This window comes from Neofelis nebulosa, chromosome 18, assembly GCF_028018385.1.
Source record: "Neofelis nebulosa isolate mNeoNeb1 chromosome 18, mNeoNeb1.pri, whole genome shotgun sequence".
In the NCBI taxonomy this organism is placed as follows: domain Eukaryota; kingdom Metazoa; phylum Chordata; class Mammalia; order Carnivora; family Felidae; genus Neofelis; species Neofelis nebulosa.
The window spans coordinates 3,351,961-3,377,220 of record NC_080799.1 but is presented as its reverse complement, the minus strand read 5'-3'; the positions used below and the strand labels follow the sequence as shown (position 1 = coordinate 3,377,220).

At 59.2% G+C, this 25,260-nt stretch overlaps 1 protein-coding gene across 3 annotated transcripts in view; it reads right to left on the bottom strand.

Annotated features, from left to right (window-relative positions):
* SDK1 (sidekick cell adhesion molecule 1) overlaps positions 1 to 25,260 on the bottom strand; it is an 881,306-nt gene that overhangs the window by 31,851 nt on the left and 824,195 nt on the right. For all 3 annotated transcript variants that reach the window (XM_058711917.1, XM_058711919.1, XM_058711920.1), the window contains 4 exons: positions 9,322 to 9,437; positions 7,576 to 7,762; positions 5,982 to 6,119; positions 221 to 382 (listed from right to left, as the gene is read on the bottom strand). In XM_058711917.1, coding sequence (XP_058567900.1) covers positions 221 to 382; positions 5,982 to 6,119; positions 7,576 to 7,762; positions 9,322 to 9,437 — 603 coding nt within the window. The remainder of the gene's footprint in view (positions 1 to 220; positions 383 to 5,981; positions 6,120 to 7,575; positions 7,763 to 9,321; positions 9,438 to 25,260) is intronic.

Sequence of the window (25,260 nt, the reverse complement as noted above, 5' to 3'; positions counted from 1 at the left end):
GTTTGCTGGTCTGCACGTAACAAGCCTGTCTGTAGACATTGCTGTTAACACAGGTGTTTGGAGACACCCATGCCGCCGGAACATTCCTGCGTTTATGGCCGCTCTGGGTGGGCCAGAGCTGCTTGACGGGCAGCGAGGGGGGACCCTCTGACCGGACGGAGCCCGGGATGGGCCGCTCGCGCTGCACCGGCCGCGGGGCCCCTGGCGGAGCTCCACTTACCCTCGGCGGGCCCGGCCGTGACGTTCGCTTGCAGCTCGGGCCCATAGGCGATGGTCCGCGCTTGTACACGGAAGAAGTAGGTCACTCCTTTGGTGAGATCCCGGACCTTCAGCCAGCGCTGCCAGTTCCCCTTCACGTCCACCGTCACCACCTTGCTCACCCCTGGAACCACCGAGAGCAAAGGCCAGGAGGTGGCCGGAGTTAGAGACGTGGCCGGATGCCGCCTCTTCCACCGCGACCACAAGGACGGCATCCCCAGCTTGCCGAGGAACTATTTCTTGCAATTAGGAGGAGTTTAAGTGGTGGTGATAGCCAATTTTCAGCACAGATAAGTGTAATTAGAGTTTAAGCCTGATAAGTGGGGCTGACAAACCCAAGAGCCAGCCTCACGGCGCGGCGCGGAGAGGTGGCCCGGGTCTCCCTCATCACACCGGGGAGGCCCCCGTGCTCCTGCCCCCGGCCCGGGCCCCCCTCCCCTCCCGCTGCACTCCGAGCCGCACCGAGCTCTGTGTCACCTGTGCAGGTGACCTGGAGCCTCCTGACTTCGGAGGAGAGAACGGGGAAAAAGAGGCAGGAACCTTCATCATAGCTAAAAGCTGGGCTTCCTCCAAGTGGGGCTCTCCAGCCTGACTGGGCTGGCTAACCAGTGGCCTAGAGGCCTCCGGCCCCTCGTGAGAACTTTTTCCTGGACTCCGAAGCAAGGACGGAGAAAGGCTGTCGCTGCAAATATCACTGCCCAGGTTCAGACAACTCTGACCACGGACAGACAACGTTTTTGCTCATGAACACGCAGACGAAGAGAAAGTGTTGGTTGTGTTTGGTGTAGCTGGAGAACTGAGATTCCACATTTCGGGAGGAAGACGCACAGTGAAAATCATACAAACGCAGCATTTTCCAGGACGGAGATGGGGCTCCCTGGTTAAGTAAGTTTGAAGATGACGTATTACAGAAAGGCCTCGTAGGCTCTCCACTCGGGATTTCTGACAGCTTTCAACATACCGGTGTCTACGGCTCATCCTCCGGAGGAGCAGGAAGAGGTGAGGTGGCCCCTCTGACACTGGTCAGCAGAGCCTGCCAGGAGCACCGCCCGGCACCTGCCGTCTCCCCCCAGCACGGCCCACATGCACCGTGAACACACTGCCCGGTGTGGCCACCGCCGGGCCTGCCCTCAGTGCGAGCAGCCGAAGCCATCGGCACCTTCCATCCCCGTGTGGCCCTGACCTCAGAAGAGCCCAGCCAAGTGCGTCCTTACTGCGAAATGGGCTCATCCTTCAAACTCATCAAAGCGAGTGTCTCTTAGCCTACAGCTCTCCAAGTACCGTCCAGTCGGCTCGCCGTGTTCATATCGTGCCTTTTATAGAACACTGATTCAGCTAAATGACTCCCTTCCAGATGATTTCAGAGTGATCCTGCCTGCGTTTGAGCGACCTCCAAATTTGAGACTTTCTGTACAGAAACAGGGCCGTATCTGCCCAGGGAGCCTGGCCCTCACCCTGCATGGCTCAAGGAAGGGGTTTTGGGGGCCAGTTTGCACACACACTGCCCATCATCAGCAAACGGATGGGGTCCATTTGGAAGTAAAATTAATCTGGAGAGCACCCCCCGTCACTTTTTTTTTATGTTTTATTAAAAAATGGGGCGCCTGGGTGGCGCCGTCGGTTAAGCGTCCGACTTCAGCCAGGTCACGATCTCGCGGTATGTGAGTTCGAGCCCCGCGTCAGGCTCTGGGCTGATGGCTCGGAGCCTGGAGCCTGTTTCTGATTCTGTGTCTCCCTCTCTCTCTGCCCCTCCCCCGTTCATGCTCTGTCTCTCTCTGTCCCAAAAATAAATTAAAAACGTTGAAAAAAAAAAATTTAAAAATAAAAAAAAAAATGCCTTCCCTTTCCCCAGAGCAGAAACAAACCCATGTATGGATTTTGTGAATTCTATCCCACTAGGACGTACAGCTAGTCTGGCCTCCCCTGCATCTCAACTATGTCAGAATCTTATTTATTTAGTCCATTTGTAAACCATGCCCTGCAATACAAAGCCCCGGGGTGCAATCACATAAAATACTACCGTTTAAAACATCTTAAAAAACATAAAAGTAACTCTGCCATAGAACCCATTCCCTAAGAACACGGCTCCTGCTCCGTGGGGCTCGGTGCTCCCCACCGTGACCAGGGCACTGGCGGGGGACGGCGGGGGAGGAGCCGGGCCTGTCTTCTCCGTGGAGGGATTGCAGGCAGGGTCTGCCCATGCCAGGTGGGTGTTCTGCTCTCGAGGAACGTCCGGCCGGCCAGGAGGCAGGAAAAACGGCCAGCAGAATCGCCAGCGGGTGAGACGACCGTTTGACGGCCTTCCTCCCTGCAGAGTTAGGATTCCAGCCCCAGATGTTTTCACCACACTTGCAACCACATCTCTTGGAAATGCAGCGGTTCTGTGAGGCATCTTAAAGAACTGGAAATTGTTCGGAGACCTGGTTGCCACCCCCGCGATTCCCTGTTGGAAATCCGGATCCAACGTGAAGGAGGCAAGGGTTGGGTTCCTCCGAGAGACCCCCACTCGAGAGGCCCGCACGCTGATCAGACCGGCCAGCCGATGCCCTAGGGGAGGGGACAATACGCTTCTCGGGGACACAAGGGTCTGGGAACGGAGGCGGGACAGCGAGGGCCGGACGAGGGGCCGGACGCTTTGACCTCAGCCGGGCGCAGGATGCCGTGCTGTGTGTGCTTCCCAAAGCTGCCTTCTGTTGAGCCACTCGGAGCATCTGGTCCTTTTCCGTATGTGACAGCACGGCCTTACTTTCAACTGAAAGATCCCTTCCTCCCCTCTCCAGCCTCAGGTCAAAATGCCCCCGAAGGGCCTGGGGGCGGAGAGAGGCCACAGGAAATTCTCTCCCGCTCTGAGTTCCTGCCCTCTACCGGCCTGCGTTCCTCCTTTGGCCCGTGTGGCTGCAGGGCGTGGCCAGCTAGAAGGGGTCGGATCTATCGGCTGCTGTGTGGCTAAGCCAGGGGCTCTGGCAGATGCCATCAGACCAGGCAGGCACATGGTGGGACCCGGAAAAGCAACACCGGTGTTGGCCAGTGGTCAGGGACACCGCCGGAAGGTCACAGGGTCAGGGGCACTCAGGAAGAGGGCTGGTGGGTTCTGCTCGCGGGGAGCAGGCTGTTTGCTGGGTTCCAGGCAGGGAGGCTGGGGGCGGGGGGGCGAGGCCAGCCTCACCCCCGGCTGGAGCAGGGGCAGAGCGGTTTCAGGAGGGGGTCTGCGGCTGAGAGGAAGGACCCAGCGGAGGGGCTTAGCGGCAGCTGTGAAGCAACCATCCCCGGCCCCGGGCCTGGACCAGCCGCATGACAGACGAGCAGGAATCAGGGGGTCGGGGGTGTGCCCGTGCCGCCTTCAGGGCCAAGGCTTGGGGGCCTGGATGGTTGCGTCTCAAGCGCCCAGGGACTGGACCCCGAGCTTCTGGAGAGACCTGTGAGCTGCTGACTGAAAGTACCTTCTCCTGCCCGGTTCCAGAGCGTATATCCTCACTGCCAAAGACAGGAAAATCCAGGCAGAGGAACCAGCCCTCCAGACAGACAGGAGGGCCAACGGAGTGACAGAGGGTCTTACTACTTGTGAAAAGAGGCGAGATGCTTGCGACCAAGAAGGTCTGCCTGTTGTCACCAGAGAGAGAGGGAGAGGGGAGGGAGGGGGAGGGGGAGGGAGGGAGGGGGAAGAAGGGGAGAGGGTAAGAGGGAGGGGAAGGGAGAGGGGAAGAAGGGGTAGGGAAGAGAGAGAGGGAGAGGGAGAGAGAAGCAGAGAGAGGGAGGGAGAGAGGAAGAGAGAGAGAGGGAGGGAGGAAAAGAGACAGGGAGAGAGGGAGGGAGGGAGGGAGAGAGAGGAGGAGAGGGAGAGAGAAGCAGAGAGAGGGAGGGAGAGAGGAAGAGAGGGAGGGAAGAGGGAGGGAGGGAGAGAGAGAGGGAGAGAGGGAGGAAGGGAGCGAGAGGGAGGGAGGGAGACAAGTGCCATGGGCAGCTGTGACACGCTGATGACTGCTTCTCCCGCTCCCCGCTGTGATGTTTGTGGCATGTGTCCCCCCCAAAGCCCACGTGCTCCAGACATTTCCCCATCACGGGCTCTCAAACCAGCCCACCTGGGGCCAAACTCCACGTGTGTCCGCATTCTCCACCTGCAGGCCCTGGGCGGTCGTCTTAAGGGCTCGGAGCCTGATTTCTTGTGAAATACGAATAAAGGCGGCCCGGCCGCCGCGTGAGGACTCAGAGAGAGCGTGTGCCCTTGCTCGGCGCCGGGTGTCTAGACGGCGTCTGGTGAGCCACGGCCGTGATGCTGCAGAGGCCACGTGACCACGGCCCCGACAAGGCCCGGGGAACCAGACGTGCAGGGTCATCTCCCTGGAAGGTAGGGGGAGGCCGTGGGGACAGATGTGTGGCGAGCCGGCAGGACTCCGGGACGTCGGAATGGAGAGATCAGGGGATCGCGAAGCAGGGCCCACCGTGGCTCCCGACCGGGCGGAGGCCACGGCCACGGCCACGGTCTTGCCTGGACGGCAAGTACTTCTTTATAAGACGAAGGCAGCCAGCCCGGGGGCCGAGGCGTGCATGCCACGGAGTTTCTAGAGAGATTCTACAAGCCCATCGATGCAGAATAAGTCACTTATTTGAGGAGGTACAGGAAAACCCGTACCTTGATGGGGAGGGGCTCCAAGGTGGCTCGGGACCATGGTTTTTGGCCATCCTTTCCCCGTTGCGTGGCACTAGTTAAAAGGCGTCTGCATCGCCCGGGCCACCTGGTCCCCACGCAGGCACTGGGCCCTGAAGAGGACGCGGCGGGTGTGGCCGCGCCACCTCGGGGCCGGTCCCGTGCCCTCCGCCGTGTCACACACCGCACACCCGTACCCCCTCTACTGTTGTTTACCAAAGCGCATTCATCGCTTGTCTGAGACTCTCTCCCCTCACGTGTTTACATCTCTGATTTGGGGTTGATGACGCCAACATACTGGGCTGCGGTTTACGGCCGGCCTTTTTTCTTTCTTAGCACTTCGTAAAATAACAATGAATCTTAGAGTCGATAATGGCATTTTAGATTCGGTGAAATGAAATCTGGTGCTTAAATTTTCCTCAGATCAGCCCCCGTTTTACTTGAATGTACTTATTTTAAAAGGAAACTTTTATCACGGCTTTAAATGGAGCGCCAGTATTATTTGATGTGTTGGTTATATTTTCTCCTCCTAGGCATTAAATAATCTACAACGCTTACGGTCTGGCCGCGCGCATTTCCGGGGGAAGCCCGCCCTGGGCCGGGCGCCCTCCTGTGGCACCGGTGTCGGGCACAGAGTGGGCGAGAAAAAAGTGCCCGCGGAGCCCTCTGACAGGGGGGCAGCAGCGAGCGGGGAGGAGACAGACGCGTCAGAAATTACAACGGCACCAGAGACAGGCAGCAAGGCAGCAGGGGCGGATCAGCACCTCCGGGACCAAGGGGCGAGGGTGCGCTCCCGTCTCTGCCCCCTTCCCGTGCAGCGGGCGGGCCCCCGGGGCTCCGCCGCGAACACGCGCATCCCCGGTCCCCGCTCCACGCCCCCAGAGCCCAGGCTCCGAGCCCCTTGCTAGGCGCTGCTCGGCCGGCACCCCCTCCTGCCCGGAAGCTGCTGGTTTCCTCGTCTGTCCCCGCCTCGTACTGGGCTCTACGCCCTCCTCGCTGTGCCTCTGGCAGGCAAGACTCCCCGCCCTGCAGACGCTGTGGAGTGCCGTGCCCTCCCCATGCGCCCCCCTGGCCTTACCTTGCACGGGCGCTAAGGGCTCGTAGACCACTCTGTAGCCCTGCAGGACGCCGTTGGCTGCCACCGGCTCGCCCCACGAGACGTTAAGCGTGGTAGAGGTTATTTCTGAGAACGCCAAAAAGCTGGGGGTCCCCGGAGCTGGAAGAATGGGACGTGAAGGGACTTTTGGTAAAGCTCCGTTATAGACCGTTTCCACACATGTCTGTGCCTCCACGTACAATAAAAACGCTACTGGATGTTATTTTCAACTCCGTAAAAGTCTCAACGCCGTGCGACCACCTCTGAACTCTCCAGGATCAATCAGACACCTGGACTCTCCCGAGCAGAGGAGACAAGATGATGGGGGGTTAAACACAAGGAGCCTAAGGGACGCGGTGACAAAGGCAGAGAGATGAGTGAAGAATGAAATGCAGACAGCCCCGTGAGGCTCTGCCCACCTCTCCTGGCCTCTCCCTTGGGGCCCCAGCCGGCCCTCCTCTGAAACGTCACAGTGTCCGCCCTCGGGCTGGGGACAGGGGAGCCCAGTGAGCCCCCCGGGCGGGGGGGAAGCTGCCCGCAGAACGCAGACAGCCAGGCGGGTGGCCGGGTTGCTGAACCTGCTCGCCGCCCCCTGCCTGGGCTCCATGTGGGAGTCGGTGCCCGGAGCTGCCCCCCCCCCCCCAATCAGCCCTCCACATACACCCCTATCTGCTGTTTTTCCAGTCCCTGGGGGCCCTTTTGCCCCATGGCCTGCCCAGTCCCCAGTGCTCTGGTGAGGAACGGGTGACCCACCCTGGATTCCAGAAACGGCCCCTGTCCGGCTGCTGGACAAGACCCAGAGGAAAGAGTCCCGGCACGCTGGCCAGTCCTCTCTCAGGCAGGACGCAGGATGCCTGGGAGCCCCGAGCGGGACAGGTCTCCCCGACTTCCCCAGCCTTACACTTCCTGGGTCCCACAAAGTGCATCCCAGGTCCGCGGGACCAGGGTTAAGCTGACATTCCCTTGGAATCCTGACTCACTTCCTAACGTTCTCTAGGCCGCTGGGGAGCCGGCACTCATGACAGAGGGAGCCACGTGCTGTGTGTGTGGATGTGGGGCCACAGGCGGCGAGGCATGTGGCAGTGCAGTGCTCTCGCCTGGCTGGTGGCGGGTGTCTGAGAAGCGGCTGCAAGCTGTTGCGGGTGTGGGCCTGAAACCCGGCGACCCTGGAAGCGCCCGACGCCGTGGCCTGGGCTCGGCCTACAAAGAACTCACTTCCCCCGGGATCTGGACACGCCGGTGCCGAGCCCCAGCAAGAAGCTCCCTGAGGGAACTGGAAGGAGGCCTGGGTGTAGAGGCGGAGCCCTCCTGCCCTCGGCGACCCGGGAGGGTCCTCGGGAAACAGGTGCCGTCTCACGGGCGCCGCCGCGCAGCAGGCCAGGGCTGGGCGCTGGGGAAAGCAGCTGAATGCAACCCAGGCCTTTCTCTCCAGAAAGCCCCGGGCACACGACAGCCGTGCGTCACAGGCTGGGCAGAGCAAAGGGCTGTGGGCACAGGGAGGGGCCGCTCATCCAGCCTGGCTCGGCCACCCGCGGCCGTGGGGAAGGGGCCCCCGCGGAACACGCCGCTCTCCTACCGGCCTGGTGGGTGCGCCCCTGCCTGGGGTCACTCCGCGGCCCGTCTCCAGCCGCATTGAAGGCCGAGATGCTGACCCGGTAAGGGGTGTGGCCGGTCAGGTTCTTCAGTTTCAGCACGGTCTCCGGCAGGAACAGGACCTTCAGCTTCTCCGTCTCGTTCTGGCTGTCTGCCTCCCAGTAGTAAACCTGCCGGTAAGAGCCAGAGGTCGGAGGCGGGCCACGGGGCCACGGGGCCACGGGGCAGGGGTGGCAGCCCTGGCTTCTAAACTGGTGGGGGAGGGGCCCAGTGAGCGCTGGGCAGGACTGGACCTCGGCCCGTGTTTCTCCCGGGTTCACTTTCTCCCCCACCGCCCGGCCTGCACGTGCTCGCGGGCGGACTTGAGGCCCAAGCACAGAGGCTGGAGGAGGTGGGCTGGCAGGACCGTTTCCCGGGACAGCCGGCCAAGAACCACTGCCCCGAGCAGGCACGAGCCCGGCTGCCCAAAGACAACACCCTTCCGTGGATCCACCTCGGCTCCGGGGGGGCGAAACCCAGCCAGGCCACCAGGGCCACTGGCCCACAGGGCAGAGAGCCGCAGAAAGCTTGGGACAGCTTTTCTGCCCCCAGGTGGGCTCCCGGCCACGAGCACTGCTGACTCCCGCCCGCAAGATACGGTCCAGTCCTGCTCTTGGAACTGAGCAAATCTGATCCTACGCTTGAACAGGCCTTACTGACTTCAGATCAATACCCAAGTTCAATGTCTTTATCATTAAGGAAATTAGAAAACATATTTTGGACATACATAAATAGCATCTTGCCTCCAAGCTCGTAAGACTTCCCACTACCTCATTAATCACTGTAACAGCCCTGCCGTGGAAGAAGGTATTTATTTTCATAAAACACCGACCAAAATAATTTTTAAATGGACATTTAATTGGCCCGATAGTCATCAGGGCAGGCTGGCCCACAGAAGCTGATGACTGACCAACCTGGGCTCCGACACACCAGTCGGGGAGAGTCATTCGGGAGAAGGAAGGGGGAGTTCTCAAGGGACGGCCCCGGCCTGCTTTCTTCAGGCTGTTTTTAGCTGATCCTTCTGAGTTGTCTCCGAAAACGTGGCCTTCCAGGCAGGTGTGCAAGGAGCTTCCCGCCCCCAGATGAACCTACTCTGGGTAATTACTCACTGGCCTCCTGTCTTTCCTCTGCCCCATCTCCGGAATGTTGAGCTAACGTGGAACCTTAGTGTGGTGGTTCTCAATGTGGGGTGCCTAGGAACCACACCCCTGAGGGAACTTGCTAGAAATGCAAGTTCTTGGGCCCCCTGCCCTGGGCCTCATGAAATATTCAACAGAGATCCAAGGGCAGTGTCGGGCTGGAGAACCTGTTCTCTTCAGCCAGATCTGTTCTGCTGTCAGCAAAGATACTGGAGGCTCCCAGAGCGGGTGCAGCAGCAGGAAGGGTGCTGGGCAGGGCCTGGGAGGGAGGGGCTGCCGAGCACAAGCCAGCTGCACGGTGAACCAGGCCCCCACCCCCAGGCCGAGAGGCAAGGTCAGGCCGAGCCTGCCCCAGCCGCTCAGCACCGACCCCGGCTGTCCGTCCTGACGGTCAGCTGTGCGTGCAGGGGCAGGACGGAGTGAGCCGGGGGCAGCAGCCGTGGCATGCAGCCAGGGTTCCGGCGAAGCCGCTGGGAACTCTGGATTTAGGCCACTTTCCGGGCCTCCAAGTGACCTGGAAGGAAGAGCCAAACCATGCGAGAGAGCATTGCCTTGTAGCCCTGGATGTTCCCGTTCTGGCTCTCGGGTGGCGGCGGCTCCCACGTGACCTCCAGCTGGCTGGCCGTGAGCGGGGTCACCTGGACGTTCTGCGGGGCCATGGCCGGGGCTGGGGAGAGAGCAGCACAGGAGAGGGGCTGAGATGGCTTTTGGCGCGTGCGGGGCCCCTGGCTGCAGGGTGGGCGGCCTCAGAGCCTGCCCCGGGGCCGTGCAGCTTTTAGGCCAGGGAGCGCCACACACGCCCTTCCCGGAACCACGTTTTCAGTTGGCATAAAATGGAATCTGGAGGATTACGAAGAAAATTATATTAATTATAATAACTATGTTGAGACGTGGTTGGCAGAGTGTTCAGAAACAAAAGCGTGATCTGGTCATCTGCGTGCGTCGTGGGTGGGTGCGGGACGTGGGTGGGGGGCTGTTGCCCAGCGAGCTGTGGGCCCCGCTGGCCGCACGCACCATGCCGCCGTGTTCACGGTGGAGGGAGGCAGTGCGTTTTGGACGGAACGCGGAGAAAATGAGGCACCCACGTGTCCGTCCCAAGTTCAGGAATCTCGCGTTGTGGACACTGGCTCCCCGGGTCTGGGCCGTCCTTCAGCGGCGACAGGACCGGCCTAGGCTGGTCCCCATCCCTGCCCTCTACCCAGGCCCCTTATGGCTCGAACTCTGAGGACCCAGTCCTCGATTGCGACCCTGCCCTACCGCCCTGGGGACCACGCTGTGCCCGGAGAGGCGGAGAGGACACCATGGCCGTGGCCCGGCAGGCGGCCCTGGGGAAGCTGGGATGGCACCGAGAGCACGTGTGCACACACAGGACACGTGTCCGCTCCGTCTCTGCATTCCTCGCCGGGCATCTGTGCGGGATGCACTCCTCTCTGCCTCCCGGGAGTCCTTCCCTTCTCCCGCCTGTGTGCACCCCAACAGGGCTGTGCTGGGCTGGACCCCGGAGCCCTGGGAGCCGTCTGGGGGGGCTCGGCTCGCGGGCCCACGAGCACTGCCTTCCGACTCAAGCACGTTCCCGGCCACGCACAGAGACCACGCAACAGCCACTGTCTGAGGGCGACAGCCCAGCACGCTGGCTCTCGGGAGAGAACGACCTTCGAGAGTCACCCCTTCCCCTCTCCCCCCCCCAGTGTAGAATCAAATAGTAATTAACACCCACTCAGCCTGACACCGACTATTTATTTTGTTCTAACTGTGTGGTTCCCGTATTATCGCTGCCCACCCTGCCGTTAATGGAAATGTTAATAACCCACACCAGGTTGTTGTGACAGATGCTTGGCCTCATTATCAGAAATTCTTATTTACCGCTCCATTAAACAACAGAATCACACAAAAAAACAATTCAATCAAAACTAACTGGAGGAATTTTAACAGCCACATTAATAATCCAAAACATAAATAAAGTTAATGTCTTTTGCATGTTTGCCATCGGCAACTCTATCGCAAAATTACTGTTGTACAATTAAAACGTGAAAGGCGAAATTGAGCACGGCCATTACCCCGGTAGTCGGTTAGAACCGTCTATGCGTGGTCTCCCCCGACCTCCAACCCCAAGGTTTCCTTTTCAAACCCTGGTCCCATGACCCTTCTCTGGACACGGAGGTCCACAGAAACCGGTGCTTCTGCAGGCTCGAGGCGGCTCCTGGAATTCAGGGGCCACGTGCCTGGACAAGACCCGCCGGTCGCGTGCGGGGCGGCTGAGCCACGCGAACTGCCGTCCCCAAGCTGAGATGCTCCGATGTGCCCACCAGCTGTCCTGTCGCACAGAGCTTTTGTGCCGTAAAAATGCCGCAGGGAGTGAGGGTTTTTTTTGATGATGACACAGGCAGGGAAGAGAGAGAAATGTGTGTAAACACAGAGCAGAGCGTGTCGGTTTCGAGACCTACTTTTCTGGCTCCCGGAAGCTTCTGGGTCTCCGTCCCGGCAGGACGACCTGACTGGGGAAGGTCCCCTTGTGTACGGCCCCAGATGCAGTTCTGGTTTGGCATGGAGCATGTTCGGAGGGAACTGATGGAGCCTCTGATGAGCCCTTGTCTGATGGCTCTCCCCCCTTCGCCCCCGTGGTGTATAGGATGCTTTGGGAACATGCGTGAAATCAGTTTTTAGAAGCAATTTAGCGCAGCGCACTCTGGCATTTGCTGATAGCGGATCGCCTGCAAACAGCACCGAAGAGGGGCTCACAAAGGTGAAGGCGCAGAGTGGAGATTCTCTCCGCACGTCTCATGTCGGGGCTGACGATGCCGCCACACAGCTGTGAGCCAGTCCTTGGCAGCCACGGAGCCGCCAGAGACGGCGCGAGCTTCTAGAGGCACCCTGCGCCTGGAGATTTCTGGAATCTCCCGGACTTCTGGCTGATTGTGTAGGGAGGCCCTGCAGGTTGGGTGCTGGGGGCTGCACGCTGGCAGGCAAGCCCCACAGAGCAGGACGGGCAGCTTACTCAACCCCCTAGGCGGACTCGCTGCCCCCGACGTGGCCACCAGCCGTCAGTCACTGGGGAACACACGGCCACTGGAACAAAATGGCTGTCTTTGGCTCAGTCTTAATTTGCTGGGAAGCAGAGAGTGCTGGCTCATGGCCACCTGGCTCCAGGCCCACTGGATCACCAGAATGACCTGGTCACTTAACAGTCCTGAGCTACAGACCCTCCACCCTCCACCAAAACATCGTCCCCTCCCATGGGAGGGTCATCCGTCTGGCCCGTGGAAGTCTCTCTCTTGCAGGGACCCTGCAGACCCTCCGCCTCTGACTCTAGTTTGGTCGATGACAGGGGAGCGGTAGTGACATGTGGGTAGGGGTGACATAGGCCACCTCCCAGCAGAAGCTTCCAGAGGGTTCCCTGGCCGGTTGCACGGGGACTGACCCCTCAGTCTGTGTCTTCGAAGAAGACGACAGGAAGCTGGAGAGAAAGAGCTGGCCTTGAAGGATGGGGAAGGTGCACGAGAGAAGTTGCCACTGGTGTTTCAGCCACGCGGAGTCTGTAGTTATTTGTTGCCATGGCACGATGTGCTGGAAATTTCCTGAATGTCAACGGGCCTTAGGCTTGGCGCTGAGGGGTAGGTGGATACAAGGATGCGGAAACAGGTGTAACAAGAGACAGGTCACGATAATCATGATACAGGGTGTAACGTGAGGGCAGGTTCCAAGGGCCATGAGAAGTCACTTCTGGCTGGGGGACACAGGCTCTTTCCTGGAAACAGAGTATCCTTCAAAAATGGGGCAGATTTAACATGGGACAACGGGCCAGGGAAGCACGGGTGAAGTAAGAGACAGGAATGGGAAGGGCGAGGGTACAGAGGTGACAAGGCAAGGTACCTGCTGGGGTCACATCAGACAGATGGTCATCAGATGCCAGTGCGACCTGGGGCCACACCAGGCATCTATTCATGCCGAACCATGCTAAGCCATGCTAGGCCACGATAAGCTATGCTAGGCCATGCTAGGCCATTCTAGGCTATGCTAAGTTATGCTAGATCATGCTAGGCTATGCTAGGCTATGCTAAGTTATGCTAGATCATGCTAGGCTACGCTAGGCTATACTAGGCCATGCTAGATCATGCTAGGCCATGCTAGGCCATGATAGGTTAAACTAGGCCATGCTAGACCATGCTAGATAATTCTAGGCTATGATAGGCCATGCTAGATCATGCTAGGCCATGTTAGGTTTCTACTTTCATTTTTTGTAACCCAGTGATTCATTATTTGGGTAGAGCAAACTTTTAACTGTTACTTTGAGGATCATTGTTAACATTTTAATATAACGAGGTTAAGTATTTCTTTATATAATGAAAAAAATTACACATTTCTCAGTTCACTTTAATTACATCAACCCCTTTCTGGCCAAACACTCTTCCTGATTTCCTGTCGAAGTAAATAGGAAACAGAATTCTCTAATGTCGTTTACCTTCTCAGCACACTTGGCCAGCACATCTGTTCCCCTAAGCCAGGATACCTGGAGACAGGCTCCAGCTTGGGGTAATTATCTAACCTCCGGGGCCTTCGCAATACATAAAGGAGGCTTAAACAGATCATGGCTCTTCAGCTCAGCGGGGGCCAAGTCAGAACTGGAGACAGAGCAATGACTCAGAGCAGGGAAGTCGGGAAGGAGCAGAATCTCAAAAGGTGAGCCGGGCCTGCAGACACAAAGGCTTCATTCCCTTCTGGGCAGGGGTACAGTTCACAGGAGAAAGACAGGAGAATCACTGCCATCACCGAACATAAAGCCCGATGCCCGCGGTGCCCCATGAGGCCGCCAGCCCTGCCTCGAGAAACTCAGGGTCTGTCAACGACCATTCGGTGTGACATCACACGGTAGTTTTTTTAAAAGCCTGCAACAGACAGTTCAAAGTGAGAAGATGGTGTTTTATAAATCCGTGATAAACAGATAAGACTAGGATTGCCCCTTCCTCAACCTCCAGCCCCCTGTCTCTAGAAATCTGCAGGGCCTTCTGTAGAGTGCTCTCATCTAGTCTGACGGCTGCTGGAATTCTAGCAGCCTACGAGGGGCGTGACGACGGCGTTGAGGGTGGCATTGAAGCTTGGCGTCCGGGCTCACTTCACCCTCATGGCCCGCAGAGGCGGGGGCTCGTCGCTGCCATTCATGCAGGGGAGGCTGGGGCGGGAGAGAGCAGGGCCCGGCCCCAGGTCTCCACTCGCCCCTCACTCTAAGTTGGGCCGCTCGGCTCCCAGCACCATGCCTGGGGGTGGGCAGGGGATTCAAGGCCACGTTCCTGGGGTCCTGGGGCGGCCGCCTCGGCCCAGCGCCTTGTCACTCAGGCTGGCGCTCTGCCCTCCAGCTCAAATGTCTGTCTTTGCTCCAATCACCTCACTGTTGAGCCAGAACAAACACAATTCTAAGGAAGCTTAACAAGAAAAATCAGGAAACTGGTCACAGAAAACCTATTTTTCAAAGTAATCAATGCCATGGACTCCAGGCTACAGAGGCTGCAGGCCGGAGGTTGTGGGAAAAGCCCTGGATGGTGAGTTTTAGGATCCAGGCTCAGCCTGCGGGACCTCGGACACAGTTCAGTCTCCTGGAGCCTCAGTTTCTTTTGTAAAATAGGAGAAAATACCAGACTCAGTGGGTTTCAGAGATGCGATGAGCTAAGTCTTGAGAGGGTACAGATCAGCGGCCAGCAAGGAGGAGACGCTCTGTAAGGCGGCCTGAACACGGTGTCTCGCTCCGAGCTCATTCCCCCGCCCTCACCGACTGGTGAATGGCCCAGTGGGTGCGAATGGCACATTGGTCCTGCTTGGCCTGTGTCCCCGTTGGGACTGTCGGTAATTACGTCACCACGTGCTGACGCGTTTAAACGTCCGTCTTTCCTCACGGAAACGTCCGTCTTTCCTCCTCATGAACCAGGAGCCGCACAGGCATGTCCTGGGCACTGTGCCTTCCACAGCCCTGGACGCCGGTACCTTGGATCACGGAGACACTCTGAGGACCCGCCTTCTGCTCCCCGCACCCTCCCTTATGTCATCTCCTCTTGGGAACACTTGCTTCCGACCACGGAACATGGCAGACACGGTGGCCAGTGGCACCGTGATGAGCTTGCAGGAGACTGTCTCTCCACAGCTCGTGCCCCTCCTGCCGGCCCTCTGCCCTGCCCCCTCCTGTACCCGCTCTGACGAAGCCAGCGGCCATGTCGGGAGATGCCCCACGGAGAGCCTCATCAAGGCCTCTGTCCAACAGCCCACGAGACACAGTCCTGCCAACGACTACACCAGCTTACAGATGGACCCTTTCCCGGTCCAACCTTTGGATGAGACAGCGGCCCTGGCTGGCACCTTGGGAGAGACCCAAAGCGGGGGACGCAGCTAAGCTGTGCCTGGATTCCTGGCCCCCACACACTGTGAAGCGGCACAGGTGTGTTTGAAGCAGCTGCGCAGGGAAAATTTGTTATGCAGCAGGAGCTAACCAATACACCCAACAGGCAGGAAGGCCCAGACTCTGCACATCCTGGGCTCTGCCAGACGGGCTCGAATCTGGTGTAGCGCTGCTCATAAATGTGGGATTTCATGGTGTTCAAGCAAGAACTCCTGTTATGTCCAACACGTGTTCATAACTGGTCCAGACCCAGCTCGGGGCTTGGCACTGCGAGGGTGCAGAGGAACACCGCTCCGGGCCTTCTGATCGATAGATGTGCCTCAGGCACTACGGAAGAGTCTGGAGCTTGGGGGGTTTTGAGGGGTTCTGCTACCGGTGCCTCCAGAGCAAGGGCGAGGGTGAGATCGGGAAGGCTCTGAGTCATGACCAAGCGAGCTTGGACGTGTGGCAAGGAGGAGTGGGGCCCAGGCAGGGGACTCAAGCAGGGGACAGGGCAGCAAAGGTGTGCCAAGGACACTTAATCTTCCCCGGCTTGGGATGCGGGCTGATCTGGGATCACGTGGCAGCTGCAATCCCAAGATGTTGCTTTCACAAACCGTGGCTTAAAAAGTTGCTTCGGGGAGCCTGGATGGCTCGGTCGGTTCAGCATCTCTTAATTTCGGCTCAGGTTATGATCTCACGGTCTGTGAGTTTGAGCCCTACATCGGGCTCCGTGCTGATGGTGCGGAGCCTGCTTGGGATTCTCTGTCTCCCTCTCTCTCTCTGCCCCTCCCCTGTCCACACATTCTCTCTCCCTCTCAAAATAAATAAACATTTTAAAAACTTTTTTTTAATAAAAAAAAATAAAAAACAGTTGTTGCAACAGGCAGGGAGGTTGAGGCCTGAGAGTTTCAAACCCATAATCGCAAATGTGGCTCTGTCACCGCTATTTCAGTGATCCAGGTGAGCGCTGAACATCTGATTCTATCCCGTGACGCTCCCCGCTTTCCGCCATCACCGATGCCGTCGCCGATACTGACTGCCACCACCTGCCGGCAGGAGATGCAGGGGTGAAAGCCGCTCGGACAAGCCAGCTGTGCACTGGCACCTGCTGCTGGGCTTTTCTCCTCGCCTACGCAGTGACCGTCCCGCCAGAGCAAGACCCAGGCCCTGCCAGGCCACGACTGCATTATAACCGCTGGCGGTCTGTGTAACGCAAACCACAGCCCGCATCCTATGCGGACTGTGTTCGCCAAACTCAAGTGAGAGGAAGGATGTTTATCCTCACGTCACACCTTCGAAAACTGAGCCTGAAGGGGTTAATTTGTTTGGCCCAGAGGGGGCTGGATTTGAACTTGGGTCTGCATAACCAGATGGCTGTGTTGCCAAGGTAAGGGCTTTGGGAAGCTTTCTGTGAAGGGCCAGACAGCATTTTAAGTTTTGAGGGACACAGGTCTCTGTTGCAACAACTCAACTCTGCCTCTGAACGGCAAAAGCAGCCGCAGGCAGTAAGCAAACGAATGGGCGTCTCAATAAAACTTTATATAAAAACGGGCACTGGCTGGATTCGGCCCCTGGGCCTGGTTTGCAGACCCTGCTCTGAGTCAATACAGAAAGGGCAGGGATGGGAAGGGGGTCCTCGCCTGCCAGCTTTGTCATATATAATGAGTCGTGTCGTGTATAATGAGGAACGTCCCCGGCCACCAGCCTCCCGAGCTTGTCCCCGTGATGTAACCCTGCACCCGTCAGGTACACTGGGAACAGCCACCAGGTTCTGGTCACCGGGGACCCCTGTGAGGGTCGAGGGACAGAGAAGTACGCATGTGCCCAGGCAGGCAACGGGGGGCCCGGGAAGACTGGAGAGGCAGGTGACACGATGCAGGAAGCCCCAGGGGATGAGGCTGCCAGAAACTGGCTTTATTCATGGTGCTCTCATTTTTTTTAAAGAATGGATAAATCTTTTTTTTTTTTTTAATTTTTTTTTTTTGGGGGGGAGAGAGAGCACAAACAGGGGAGGGTCACAGAGAGGAGGACAGAGGATCTGAAGTGGGCTCCGTGCCGACAGCAGCGAGCCCGATGTGAACTTCACGTGAGATCGGGACCTGAGCCGAAGCTGGACGCTTCATCAACCGAGCCACCCAGGCGCTCCCGTGGTTTTCTCAATTTTTGAAACCCCATGTTCTGATTTTGATTCCAGAGGGCCTTGTTTTCTAAGAAAAATAGCTTCCTTGGATGAGGTGGCTACACTGATGTGTCCTGCCACTACTGACCAGCTGAGCATTCCTGGAGAATTCTCCGGAAGCTTGGGTGCTTCCGTTTTTCTCACCTGCAAAATGAAGGTAACCTCTGAGCCCCACACCCACTGGGACGTGGCAAGTTTGAGCCAAGACAAAGGACACTGCAGGCAGGGTCACGGGGTATCTCCCCCCAGTTCCTACTCTTGTCCCACGTCCCAGTGCTGGGACCCACTGTGCCAGATGCCAGGTGACCTCCAGGCAAAGCTCCAGATCAAAGGAACCAGTTGAAGAAGTCCGTGTCGGAGTGAGGCTGGGGATCAGGTCGCCAGCAGGGACACGCGGAAGTAAGCCTCCGCCCTGCACAAGCTGGGCTGCCCCTCACCCCAGCTCTGACAGCGGGGGCGGGGCAGCTGCAGGCCTACGGACGCCCTCCTCCCCGCCACCAGGGAGGCCGGCGCAGACCTTCCTGCTTTACAGGAAGGGAAGTGAGACAGCGTTCTGACAAGGGCAGGCTGGAATCTGAGCCCAGAGCGTCCTGTTCCAGGTGTGGCCTCAGGGATGCTGGCCTGCCCCAAACAAGCCGGGGAGGTGAGAGCCCACGATCAGCTAGTCATCGAACGACTACAAGGCACGTGCTGGGGAGGTCAAGGCACAAGAGAGGCCTGGGGCCTCGGGATGAAACTTGGGGCATCTGTCCCCAGGCAGCAGGTGCACCTCATGCAGGACACAGATGTCCGTTCCTCCCTCCAGGGTGAGCTGCAGGCTGTGAGCTGTGGGGCATGCAGGGGGCCCCCCACCACGCCTGGGCCAGAGGCGAAGAGGCAAGGAGGGCTTCGTGGAGAAGGACTTGAAGGCTGGTGAGAAGAGTCAGGTGGGGCCAAGTCGGCTTTAGCCATCAGACGTCTCTCCGGAAAGGCTTTGTGAGCGAGCAGGGAGCACCGTGGCCACAGTCGTACTCTTGGGGATGACAGGGCTGCACCCGGGGAGGGCACTGGCCGTGAGGACCAGCTGGGCGACTGCTATGACGCCACAGGGAGGTGAACGAGGGCGGTGGCCACAACAAAGGAGAAAGTGACAGAGTGTCTTTGATGTCGGGGACCGCGAGTCAACAAATGGCGACTGGCCGACGGGTCATGGGGATCGAGGACTGGGAGGAACCAAGGCCATCACCCGAGGGGCCACGTGGGATTTGGGGATGGATGGAGGCATTGCTCCCGGGGCCACACACAGGAGTAGACTCGGGAACCGCGTGGCCCCTGAGGATGTGGGAAGGAAGGCACTGTCCTGAGAGAGCGGACCTACAGAATGGAGTGAACGGCACCAAAGAGAGGGCCAAGGCGGAGCCGGGAGCCAGGGTGCCACCGAGACCGAGCTGGAGACGGCCTCAGTCAGAGCAGGTCAAGGGCAGAGCTGGAAGCAGCCTTAGAATTTCCAACAGCAAAAGGGGCTGAAGCTGCTGAGTTTCGAAGTGGAGGAAGGAACCGAAGGCGGAGGGGAGCTAATCCCCCGGGAGCCTGTGTGCTGACTGCATACTTGATCATGTGAAGGTGTTATTAATTTTTCTAGATCTGATAATGGCTTCATGGTTATATATATACACACACACACACACACACACACACACTATATACGCATGCACATATGTATGTGTTTAAGGAGTTCTTTTAGGGATACACGCTGGGGACGTTTTTGAACGAAACGATACGATGTTTAAGAGAAAGGATAGGATGTCTGAGAAATGCTTCTGAGCCAGTGGGCAGAGGGCACAAGTGCAAATCCCGAGGAAGCAAGACCCTGCGTCGGTGCCGCGGCGGAGCGGGCGGTGGGGGCACGGGGGCGCGCAAAGCTGGCCCGTCTGCTGCTGGGTGTGCCGCAGGCTTCCCTGCTCAGCGGTGACACAACAAACAAAAGGGAGAAGGTTCTTGAATTCAGGAAGAGCTTGGCCGGGAAGGAGAGGCACAGGCAAGGCCCCGGGCTCCGGGGAGAGACTCTAGGGTTGGAGCTCTTTCTTTTTTAATTTTTTTTTTTTTTCAACATTTATTTATTTTTGGGACAGAGAGAGACAGAGCATGAACGGGGGAGGGGCAGAGAGAGAGGGAGACACAGAATCGGAAGCAGGCTCCGGGCTCCGAGCCATCAGCCCAGAGCCCGACGCGGGGCTCGAACTCACGGACCGCGAGATCGTGACCTGGCTGAAGTCGGACGCCCAACCGACTGCGCCACCCAGGCGCCCCGGAGCTCTTTCAAATCCACCGTGTGGGGACGATGCCTCCCTCCCCCCAGGGGAGGACCCATCGTCTCTGCGCCCAGCAAGCACGCCAGTCTCTGTAAGGCGTGGAAGACCGCGCAGCCAGTAAGGCTTGACCCTGAACAGCCACGCCCCATCAGAGGTCACAGGCCAGGCCATCTCTCTGCCCAGAGTGTGTGCTGCCCAAGGGCAGGGCCTGCCTGGGCCTTTCCCCCTTCAGTGGCCTCTGGAGCTGCCGAGCGAGTGGGCGCTCGGCCGAGAAGTCTCAACCCATCACCAATATGGTAATCAGACAAATCTCCCGAGAAGCCGGCCGGGGACTTGGACTCCGGATTGCACGATGTTTGGGATCCTTTCCAGATACAGCATTAGGCATTCAAATATTCTCCATAACCTTCCTACATTGATGGAAATTAGGTTATTAGAAATGTCATTTATCTACCAACATCTCCTGGGCCTCACGTCTGCTAGGAAAGGCAGCAATCCAAGGCGGGGAGCTGCATAGGGAGCCCGTGGCACGGGAGAGAGGCGTCCAGGATTGGGGGGCCAGGAGATGCTCACTGTGGCCGGAGGGGTCCCAGGGGCCTGTCTCAGGAGCAGATTTTGTTTTCCCCCTACACACAGTGGGGACCCACTGAGCGGTTGAAACAGTAAAGTGATGGGATGAGGGTGGGTTGGGGAAGGATCACCCACGCAGGGGTGTGGAGGGTGGGGTGGACGTGGGGATTCTGGAGGCTTCCACAAGTCCCTGCTGAAGGGCTTTCGCTCACACCTGTGGACACAGTCCGTGTCCCTCGCGGCACTGCAGCCCTGCCCAGGCTCTAGGAGACTCCTTTCCTGCCCTCTGTCCCGGGGAGCTTCTCACTGCACAGCCAGCTTGGTCCTCACGGCCCTCCTGGCTCAGCCCTCCCCTCCCCTGCTCAGTACCCTAGCCCCTGTGTGCTTGCAGTGGCTTTAGAGTTAACACAGCTGCCTGGCTCGGTCATCTCACTCCCCTCATGGCCTCTGGACAGGGTTTCCTGGGAAAAGGGATGCTGAAGACTGCCTGGAGGAGGTGGCAGAGGGCCAGGACCGTACCTTGCAACTCTCCCTCGCCTGGGGAGGGGAGGGGCAAGCTCTTAATGTCCTCATCAACATCTGCCCAGTCTGCCAGCGTCAGGCACGGAGACACTGGGGGAGGCCCCTTGGTGGGGACTCTCCAGTCTGGACTCGGAGGCAATGGCTCATCAGGTGTTTGTGCATCACGGGAGCCCCAGAGGGTGAGAAGGAGCCTACGGAGCCGCCTCCAGGCCAGGTGAGGAACTCTGAGCACCTGCTGCTCATCTGAGAGCCACGACAGCGATCCTGCCTGGCGCGCGGCAGGTCTCGTGCCGCAGCTGACGCCCAGGCCACAGGTCATGACAGCCCGTGTGCAAGCCGTGCCTCCACCTACACACGGCCTGGCCGACTGGCAGACCGGCCACCGAAGCTGCCCGTGGTTTCCATGCCGTCATGAGCCTGCGTTCCACGAGTAGTAACCTGGAGATCCCGCTGCACAAGGACGAGATACCGTGGGCCCGTGAGACGAGACCTCTGCACGAGTACCGCTGACTCTTGGCCGCACAACCGTCGGAGGCCAGGGGCGCTCAGAGCCTCCGCCTGTCCCCTGGGGTTCGAGACCAGCTCTGTCTGCCGCTAGGGGGAGCCACAGCAGCGAGGAGCCGCGAGATTGGGCTCCCAATCCAGCCAGCAGTAATTAAAAGCTGACAAGAAAGGTGGTTTGCAGCTAAGTCTCTCGTTCTCTGAAAAGGAGCAAGGCAGTCGTTCCCAGATTCCCTTCAGTCTTGTGACGCGACACACAGGCTCAAAGCCACCCGATGGCACCTGAAACAACCCAACGACTGCAGTGTGGGACCCTCCGTTTTCCCTCTTCAGCAAAAGGTGTCGTGTTTCAGTCAAAGGCCCCACACGGGGCACTGCTGACCTGACCTCTCATGGGCGCTTCCCACCGGGCCCAGGAGAAAGTCCTGACTCCCTCTTTTGGAGACAGAACCTTGCCAGTCCTTCTTTTTCCCAGAGGGACAACTGTGGTGCCTGGACAGCCAGGTGGGCCTGGGACTCTGGCTGCCGTGGGTACAGTGAGGACAAACTGCTGGGGTGTCAGGGCTCCCAGAGATCACCCTGCGCAGACCCAGTCCAGGTGACTCCCAGGGTGCAGCCAAGGGCAGGGCCGCTCCAGGGAGGGAGGGGGGCGGCAAGGGGGAGAAAGGTCTGCCGAGGGAGGGTGAGCTCCGTGACTCCTCGGGGCACTTTTATATCCGTTTGGAATGTGACACACGTTCCGCAAAAACCCAGCAGAATTTGTCAAAATGATGGCAAAGTTCCTAAGAATGGCTGAGAAGTTCTGTAGGACAAAAAACAGGACGAGCGCCACTAAACAGGAAGAACACGTAATAAAGGGGGGGGCGGGCGAGGGGACGGCGGCACCAGGGCATTGGGAGGAGAGGTCACGCTGAGATGGTGGGATCGGAGCGACGTCTCCGAAAACCGACCACTGAGAAGCTCACTTTGACCAGGCACCAAGGCCGATTCTGGAGGCGTTAGGGGGCGTCTGGGAAAAATGAAACCGTGAAAATCTGGAAGACAGTCTAGCTACACGCGGGGCTCCTGGATGCAAGCGGTGGTCCAGCACGTCCAGGGGCCTGACACACAACTGGAACACAGGGAAATCAGCAACGAACAACAGAAAAGGGAAAGCGTGGGCCACCAGCAGGGTGGAACGTGATATCCCTTATGTAAACGGAGCCCTCACACATCAGCCCGAGAACAGGAAGCCGGTGCGAAACGGCACCGCCTACAGTCACGGGCAGTTAATGGCAGAGCAGTGACTTACAGGCCTGAGGACTGAACAACAGTGACGTAGATTTTTCTCCTAACAGACGAGGCAGGACCTAAATGTGGACGCAGAGAGGCCATGAGACCCACATCCTGGTCGCCACTAAGCGGGGTGTCAGTGTGTTTAGGTTCCTCCAAGCAAAAATCGCTCATGTCCTTTGAGCCAGGGGTTCTGCTTCTAGCGTTTTCCCCCAAGGAGAGAACCAGAGAGGTTTTAAAAGACTGGCAGCAGTGTTCACAGAGGGTTTGTTTGAGACCGTGAGGTCCCGCACCCAGCGCCCCATGCCAGCATCCCCCGTCGGCGGAACAGCAGGAAGAACCCGAGAGGTTGTTTGCGAAGGTCCCCTGCCAGCTGGACCCGGCCCGGGCCTGCCCCATCGGTACCACCGGCCTCGTTCAGGGGAGGCGTCACCCATGCAGCAGTGAGCCCCGCTTGCCCGCTCCCCCAAACCCCTCGCACAAACACACCATTCACCAGATCCACACGTGACCTGGCCAAAACCACGAGTCCCAGCTCCTTTGAACCAGCTTGCAGCCCCCAAGCCTCTCCTGTGTGGAAATTCTGGAGTCCCCGCTGCTTCCAGCCCCAGGAGGGGGCTACCGATGCAATCCCAGACCCGGTCTGGAGCCACCCCTTCCAGACCCCGATGCAAAGGGCAAGATCTGGAGAAGCCTCGGGAAGCTGGGAGGGGGCTGGGCCCAGAGACCCTGCGACATCGGCTGGACCGGCGGGGCAGAGAGGACAAGTGCACTCCGAGCGTCTGAGGGCTCAGCGGGCATGGAGGGGTCTCCTAGCCTGTCCCGAGCGGGAGCACGTGTGGGCTCCATTCAGCCTCCGTGGATGGGCGGGCGGCACACATAGGTTAACTCGCGCACGTCCGCAGGAAGGTGCCGGGGCGCTCACGCAGGGAAGGAGACGGAGCAGCCAGACTTGGGAGCGCATGTGGCCTCTGTGCCGGGGCACCGGGACACAGGGGCTGCACCGGCCCGGCGGCCCCGACCCAACGGGGACGGCTCTGCCTCGGGCCTTCGGTGTGCTGGGCCGGTCTGCAAGTCCACGGGGATGGGGAGGCTGGGAAAACCAGTGCTGGGCCCTCCACAGTCGAGGCAACGGAACAGGAGGCCCAAGAGGAGACTTGAAGGTTCGGATGAATGTCCCAGCTGGGCCCCCGCTGAGCTACTGCCAATAGCCCAGCTGTGTCGCAGAGCAGCCCCCACCCCCAGGCACCACCAGGGCCTTCCCTTTCATCTCTTGTCCCCCAGCAGCGGGAGGGCCTTGGGAGTGGGCGGTGCTTCGGGCACTGGGGTCATCCCATTTTACAGGATGGAAAACAGAGACTGGAGTAGTAACCACCCAAGGACCTGCCTCGCGTGCTCCCCCACACACGTGCCCTCCTGCTCTCCTCTGTGACACAGGGCAGCTCCCGAAGGCCAGAGGGGCTGCTCAAAGCTCTGCAGGGTTTTGACTTTGCTCTTGGACCCTGGCAGAGAAGCGTCTGTCCGGGGCCAGTGACACCGTGGTCAGGCCAGGGGAGGGTCCTGGGCCTGGTGGCTGGACCCCTCCTGAGCCCGATGCCCATATGCAAAAGAGACGGGTGGCTTTCCCCCTGCAGGACGCCGTGGGGCCTGAGCTCCTGAGCCCACCCTGCCCAGAAGCCCTCGGAAGCAGTGACCCGCCAACATCTCTGCACGGCGATCTCTATGATGGCAGCTTTTCATGGCAGGAAGTGAAAGGTGAGGCTGACCTTGTGTTTCCTCCCCTGGAGCAGGGCTGCTTCCCCGAGAGGCTCCTGCACACGCACCCCTCCCCTCCACGGCAGCCCGCCTCGCCCCAGGCGCCCAGGGCTCTCCTCCTTCTGCGTGTCCGGTGATGGCTGGAGCCCCAATGGGGCCATCTGACCGCACACCCGGGTCACAGGGTCCGCCCGGCCTCTGTGGCCTCTGCAGCGTGCCCCGTGGTCCTGGAGCCAGACCGCAGTCTCCGGGCCCACGGCCAGGCCCTGAGCATCAGGTGTGTCCGGGCCGTCAGCTCAGGCCCAGGCCGAGCACTTGGCTGCCTCAGTCACTTTCTGGGCCAGAACTGCTCCCGGCCGACATCTCCCCGTCAGGGTTCCACTGGGTGTTCTCTCCTCTGCCATGACCAGCTCGGCGCTCTAGATGGGCTCGCGTGAGTTTGGAGAGGGACTGCGTTCTGTCTTTAAAACTGGGCGGAGGGGCGCCTGGGTGGCTCAGTCGGTTGAGCATCTGACTTCGACTCAGGTCATGATCTCGGGGTTCGTGGGTTCAACCCCGTGTCGGACTCTGTGCTGACAGCTCGGAGCCTGGAGCCTGCTTGGGATTCTGTGTCCCCTTTGTTTCTGCTCTCCCACCCCCCCTTGCGCTCTGTCTCTCTGTCTCTCAAAAATAAACATTAAGAACAAAACGAACTGGGCCGAGGCTCAGAGGGGAGGCAGAGCTAGAGGCGGTCAGGAGCCGCTCACCTTGCCCCACCCCCGAAGGGCAGGTGGAACGACAGCTGTCCATGCGTCCCTGGACCAGGGCGCCAGGCCAGGAACCTCTCGTTCTTCAGCCTCACTGGATCTTCACCATGACCCTGTGACAGAGGCCTCAGGAAATCTAACCCCAAACCACAGGGGCTCTCGCAACACCCCCTGCCTCCCGAATAAGGCGGCTCGGCTCGGTTAGAGCCCGCCAGCGGCAGGGATGGGCTGCAGCAGACAACAGCAGAGCTGAGCGGGGGCTGCTGGGCTGGCGGGTCGGGGCAGGTGCC